This window comes from Mesocricetus auratus, unplaced genomic scaffold (assembly GCF_017639785.1).
Source record: "Mesocricetus auratus isolate SY011 unplaced genomic scaffold, BCM_Maur_2.0 Super-Scaffold_6730, whole genome shotgun sequence".
Taxonomy (NCBI): Eukaryota; Metazoa; Chordata; class Mammalia; order Rodentia; family Cricetidae; genus Mesocricetus; species Mesocricetus auratus.
Genome location: NW_024429184.1, coordinates 59,989,509 through 59,996,275, shown reverse-complemented (window position 1 = coordinate 59,996,275; position 6,767 = coordinate 59,989,509). Strand labels below are relative to the sequence as shown.

Sequence of the window (6,767 nt, the reverse complement as noted above, 5' to 3'; positions counted from 1 at the left end):
TGACGTGATGTTAAAAACAAGCAAACAATCTAATATATGTTAACCCTACCTACTGTGGGCAAAATAACAAAACTTAAATTCTGCATTGTAAAACAAGTTTCATAAAGCATTTGAGCTGGGTGTTGTGGATTACGTCTGTAATCCCTTTACTTGGGAGGCTAAAACAGGATGATCAAATCAAGTTCAAAGTTAGCCTGGGCTGCAGAATGAGACCCTGTATTCCCACTGCCCCAAAGTGAACAATTTATGGCCCACTCATCAATGTTTTCACAAAACCAGAAAGGTATATTTGAAGTCATATGCAATCTGTTTAGTTTTATTTCCAAGGTTGGGCCTGCAATTCTAAATTTGGATCTGTGTTACAACATGTTCTTGTACTAGGTTTCTGGCTACAATAATGTTGTGTAGAAATATCCTGTGATTAAAACCATCCACTTTGGAGGGAAGCTCACAGAAGATGAAACAAGATATTCTAAAGGTGAAACATTCGATCCTACAGGAAGTTTAAAAAGCAAACAACTCTATAGTTTCAGAAAATCCCTAAAGCTGACCAGACTCAGCAGTCCGTCCATTCCCAAGCATGCATGAGTATATACACATATACATGTACATATATATGCAGTACTGACGGCTGAGATATGCTCAGACAAGGCAAGCTGTTTAGAAGCAGCAGAGATCAATGGAGCCTGCTGAGCTTCCTGCAGTGTGCTCCTTATTTCCAGCTTTCAGGAACTGTCACCAACGCTGGACAGATTTCTGGTGATGCAGAAGTCATTTCTGCTCCTGTAACTTTATTGAAGACCTTGCACGTTCTCTGCCACTGCTTCCTTCTCTGGGGTGAACAGATGTCTGCTCACACACATCTCCCCAGAAATGTCGCATAATGACAAAGCAGTGTTGACTTCACTAGCAATGTACCACACTGATCCAGCGCCACCTTTATGTGCTAAGTTTGGATAAAAACCATCTGACTACTGAAAAAATTAAGGAAAGTCATTTCCTGTCACCAGCTATTCAAAAATGCAGTAATGGGAGTTGGAGAGGCGGCTTATGAGTGCTTACTGCCCTTCCAGATGATGATCCAAGTTGGTTTCCCAGTACCGACATGGGTAGTTTACAAGCACGTGTAGTTCCAGCCGCAGGGAATTTGACACCCTTTTCTGTTCTTTGAGAGCATTTATACACACATGGTATACACATACACAAATAAGAAAAAAAAAAGTCTAAAACAAACAAAAAAAACCAAAAACCCTTTAGCCATCAGTAAGAAGGCTCAACAAATAAAGGCATTTGTCCTGCAAACGTGGCGACCTGAGTTCAGTTCCAATGACCCATGTAATGGAAGGAGAGAACCAACTCTACAATGCCATCCTTAGCCCCCATACATGTCTTATACACCATAATAAGTACAGTATAAAACAAAACACTGGGTTGGAGCCCAGTGGTAGAGGGCTTGCTGCTACTAAGCACAAAGCATTGGGCTTGATCCAAGCATCACAGGGAGAGGTAACAAGAAGGGACTCAAACTAGAGAACGTGGAGAAAGTAAACCGACATTTTTACAGGACATTAAAAATTGTGTCCTCGTGGGGGGGACCAAAAATCCACCCTTTTGTCCTTAGCTAGACATAAAGAAGTTACGTATGTTAACTTGGTGAAAATACATGTATTAAAAATAAATGCCAGGTTGACCTCATATTAATTATACTGATATAAAATCACAGAACATAAATTTCCCTTTGCATTAACAGTTACTGAGAATCAGAGCTAGAACTGGACAGTATCTCTATATAGTGGGTAATAAAAAACTACCACAGAGACTTTGCTTGAAGCCTTAAGCTCATTCTCCAGCATTACAAAACAAACAAAACCTTGTATATACAGTACTGATGTAACATTTAATACGTAAACTAGGAAAAATAAACAAAAAAGTCCCAACCAAACAGTAATGTGCTCTGTTTAGTTCACAGTTCTTGTTACCCTATTATGGTAAAAAAAAAAAAAAAAACCCTCATTGGAGAAATTGGGTGGCAGACCTGGGGACAGTGGTGCACACCTACAGTTTCTGGTCCTTGGAAGCTCTGAGGCAGGGCTAATAAATTACTGTCAAGAAAGCCTAGAGAAAGAAGCCCAGCGTTGGTGGCCCGCACCATTAATCACAGCACTCGAGAGGCAGAGGTAGGGGGATCTCTTTGAGTGTGAGACCAGCCTGGTCTACAAGAGCTAGTTCCAGGACAGCTTCCAAAGCCACAGAGAAACCCTGTTTCTAAAAAAACAAACAAAAACACCAAAAAAACGAAAACTGGGTGGTGGTGGAGGATCTCTGTGAGTTCAAGGCCAGCCTGGTCTACAGAGTGAGTTCCAGGACAGCATCCAAAACACAGTACAGGGAAACCCTCCCCCCCCCCCAAAAAAAAACCAAGAAAAAGTAAAATAAAATAGAGTGTTTCCTATCCTCTCAGAGGAACTGAATTGGCTTTCCAGCACCTAGGTTGGACCCAACTGCCTGTAACTCCAGCTCTAGGGTACCTGACACCCACACCCACCCACACACCTGAAAATAAAAATCTTTAGGGGGCTGGAGAGATGGCTCAATGGTTAAGAGCACTGGCTGGTTTTCCAGAGGTCCTGAGTTCAATTCTGAGCAACCACACGATGGCTCACAACCACCTGTAATGAGATCTGAGGCCCCTGCAAATAGAACACTATACTTAATAAATATTTTTGTTTTTTTCAAGACCGGTTCTCTGTGGTTTTGGAGGCTGTCCTGGAACTAGCTCTTGTAGACCAGGCTGGACTTGAACTCACAGAGATCTACCTGCCTCTGCCTCCCAAGTGCTGGGATTAAAGCTGTGCACCACCACCAACCAGCAATAAACACATCTTAAGAGAGCCTGGAGAACCTAGAACCTGTTTCCTATACAACACACATTTGAGGCTGGAACAATAGATCAGTGGTAAAGAACAGGAGATGCTCTTGTAGAGGATCTAGGTTCCATTCCTAGCACCCACAGCGTGGCTTCCAACCATCACAGGCACACATGTAGCAAAACACTCACATAAAAAATATTTTTAAAAGACTACACACACACACTCATCCCCCACACACACAAGGTTGTAAATATAATAATGGAGAACTTTGGATTTGGTTCAAGGTTGCATGGCATCAACACAAGATAGACTTCTAAAAACTAGATCACCAAAATAGTTTTAGAATAGGAAGATACAATCTTAACACAAATATCAGCTTAGTACTACCCCAAATTTATAGCAAATAATTGTACACACAGAAGTCAACATCTTGAGTACCAGAGCTGATGACAACTGAAATGTCTGTGTGCCTCCTTGCACCCTGTGTGTTAGTTACGTGCAGGTGCCGCTGAGGATGTCAGAACCCTTGGACCTGGAGCTACAGGCAGGTGTGACCCGCATGCTGTAACAGGTTCTCTACAAGAGCAAGTGCTCTTAACTGAGTCCTCACCAGCCCCACACAGCTCATTTTAGCACTGCTAATCGGATATATTCAAACCTTGTTCATTTGTAAGAAACTTCCTATTTAAACGGAATTCACTTGAAACACATCAAGCCTTTGACAGCAATTTAATTTCACTTAACATATGTCCACTAACCATCCACGCACAAGAGCGCTTCATGAAACTTGATGCATATAAACTCAATTTGATGTCACTAATCTTCAGGCTCCAGAATTAATATATAAATTTTATAGTATTTTCTACACAGAAAAAGTATGGGAAACTTTACACATAACTTGAAAAGTATAATACCAAGTATCAGAAAACATCTTGATTCTATATGAAACTACCTTAAATTGAACCAAACAATTTGATCACACGGCAAGACATCCTGACAGAGTTAAGCCTTTCATGTATAGGAGACAAAGCTAAAAAAGAGTAAACAAGTGTTCATACCTTTTCAGTCAATATTAACTTTATTAACACACCAAGTGCCATTTGCTGCATCATGTACAAATTGGTCTAGTGTGTTGCTATTCTGATGCTCTGAAGGTTACTTCTGGAAATACTGGTCCAAGCTAAACTTTATTTCTAGCTATTGCCTTTTGAAATCCATCTTTTGGCCTTTGATTATAGCTATCTGATATAAAGAGCAAATCCATGTTAACTAGAGAGATTATCTGGAGAGCATTGTCATGATAGCACTACCACTGAGTTCTAAATACCCCCAGCCCAGAACTAAACTATGTATCAGTATGCCTTGAAACATTGCTAAAGATAACCAGTTTCCATTTAATGTTTCCAATATGCTGGAAAGCACAACTTGCAGGTTTAAGAGGATCAGTTGTCTTTAGATTTCTGTAGCTACCAGAATTAATCTGTATTAGTCCTAGGACAGATTGTTCTAGAGCTGGCCCCTTCACCTAAGATGTTCTATCTTAGTATAAAGGCTGAATGATAACATCCTGAGTGACTTCAGAAGCCCCACAGCTTTTAGTATGATTGACTGGAACATGAAAGTGGAGGGTAGCTGTCTAAGTGCACCATGGGGTTTAACTAATTGCTCAGTCCTTATTTTACAACATTCCAACAGAGCAGGAAAACTATAATTCTATGATTAGAACAAAATCATGAAATGTAGCAGGACACATTTCAACACATACAAGGTAATCCCAAGGGACCATGAAGAATAAAAATGTAAGGGAGCCAGAGGTCAGTGAAATCATGCTTTGGACTGTTGAAATGCACACAATGCACAGGGATTCTTAAATCATCATTTACTTGACTAGATGGCTAGTGTAAACAGTTACTATTCCAAAACTTGCACCTAGTAATCTTCCAAAATTGTTTTTAAATAAAGTTCTTAAATTGTAGCAATAAACAAAACACAAGGTACAATTAAACAACACTGCAGTTTATCAAAAAAGACATTAAGAAATTTCAACTCTTATTTTTTGAGTTACAAAATGAAGGCTTGGCTAAGTTATAAACATGTTTTCCAGGTAATTATTTCAATAACTTTAGTAATGCTCCGTGGCTGTTAAGATCAGGACTGGTTCTTAAAAACACTGAAAACATAAAAATACTTCGCCCTGTATTCACCTTACATCCCAGGATTTGCTGTATTGATTTTTTTCCAAGACAGGGTTTCTCTGTACCTTTGCAGCCTGTCCTGGAACTCGCTCTATAGAGCAGGATGGCCTAGAATTCATAGATCCTCCCAGTGCTGGGATTAATTAAAAGCATGTGCCGCCACCACCACCCGGCTATATTACATAGAATTTTAAAGGAGAAAGCAAACCACCTACAAACTGGCATTACTTGTTTATTTCTTGGCTTGTGAACGCCCTTTGTTGATGTAGCAAACAAATTTCAACTCTGCTATGCAAATGACAGAAGGAATCTGCTCAGCAATTAACTTTGAGTTCAATTTCATACAAGCAACATGCTATATGTGAAAAAATTACTAACTGAACTACAGGTATTAAATACTGAAAAATTAACAGTTTATTATAATTTATTTTATTTAACAATCTAGGAAGTTTGCAGCCATCAGCAGTTCCAGTGCAATTTCAGGTGCAATTGGGAATTCAGGAATCTCGGTGGAGCTGTTAGTGTAGCGAACCTTGTAGGTGAAATACATGCACACTTTCGATAGCACATGCGAAGGGATCTCTCTAAAATTGACCTCATTGGTTTCATTCTCAGCAAACTGCCCTGAAAAACAAAATGGCATGTTATATTATATATGTTATGGCCTGCACAGTGTGTGCCTCTTGTTCAAGGGAATCTTAACTTCAACTACCTCAGAAAGGTAGGGTCTTTCGGTTAAATTATGGTAAACAAGGTCTCTAGGACAGAAACAGCAAGATACTAGACACATACACATAGAAAGAACTCCAAGGGCCGGGCGTTGGTGGTGCACGCCTTTAACCCCAGCACTTGGGAGGCAGAGGCTGGCGGATCTCTGAGTTCGAGGCCAGCCTGGTCTACAAGATCTAGTTCCAGCCTCCAAAGCCACAGAGAAACCCTGTCTCCAAAAACCAAAAAAAAAACAAAAAACAAAAACAAAACAAAAAAAACCTCCAAAACAGAAAATGGAAAATCTTCTCAACATAATGTAATGCAATGGCGCAAGCTTCTTCCTTCCCCTCTCTGCACAACCATGCGGTGTGTGTTCGATTTCGAGGCCAGAATTGGCTGTTTGTATTCTTCCTTTTCCCGCAGTGTTAGCTAGGATAACAGGTACCTGGCTTTATGTCCCCAGTGTCTCGTTATGCTGCCCAGGCTGGTCTAAACTCCTAGGCTAGAAGCAGTCCTCCCAAACCTCAAGCCTCTCAAGTGGCTGGGACGAGAGGCATGCACCACTGCACCTGCCTTCTTCAAATGCTGTAATTCATGTATTAAGGATATATGAAGAAAAACACTGCATTACCTACCTGGTCCACTCAACATGGCCTTTATTGTTCCTGATGTTAACGCATGTTCTCTTTTTACAATAAATTCATGGCCATCAGAAGATATTAACTTGACATACATGGCGTCAGGACCTTCACAGCCCCCATAGGATTTCTCCTCTCCATCTGAAACAAAGCAGTAAATTCTAATCATACAATGTATTAAAAATAACAGGTTGCTGGGTGGTGGTGGGTGGCACACACCTTTAATCCTAGCACTTGGGAGGCAGAGGCAGGTGGATCTCTGAGTTCAAGACCAGCCTGAGCTAGTTCCAGGACAGCCTCCAGAGAAACAGAGAAATCCGGTTTCAAACAACCAAAAATAAATATAAGTAAAC

General features: G+C 40.5%; 1 protein-coding gene across 1 annotated transcript; it reads right to left on the bottom strand.

The window, feature by feature from the left end:
- Nucleotides 1–3,925: 3,925 nt before the first annotated feature.
- Eloc (elongin C) lies at nt 3,926–6,555 on the bottom strand. Its single transcript, XM_040741410.1, has 2 exons — nt 6,412–6,555; nt 3,926–5,689 (listed from the first exon to the last, which is right to left on the bottom strand). Exons 1-2 carry the CDS (start codon nt 6,509–6,511, stop codon nt 5,499–5,501), a joined length of 291 nt encoding a protein of 96 aa, XP_040597344.1. The 5' UTR covers nt 6,512–6,555; the 3' UTR covers nt 3,926–5,498.
- Nucleotides 6,556–6,767: the final 212 nt, after the last annotated feature.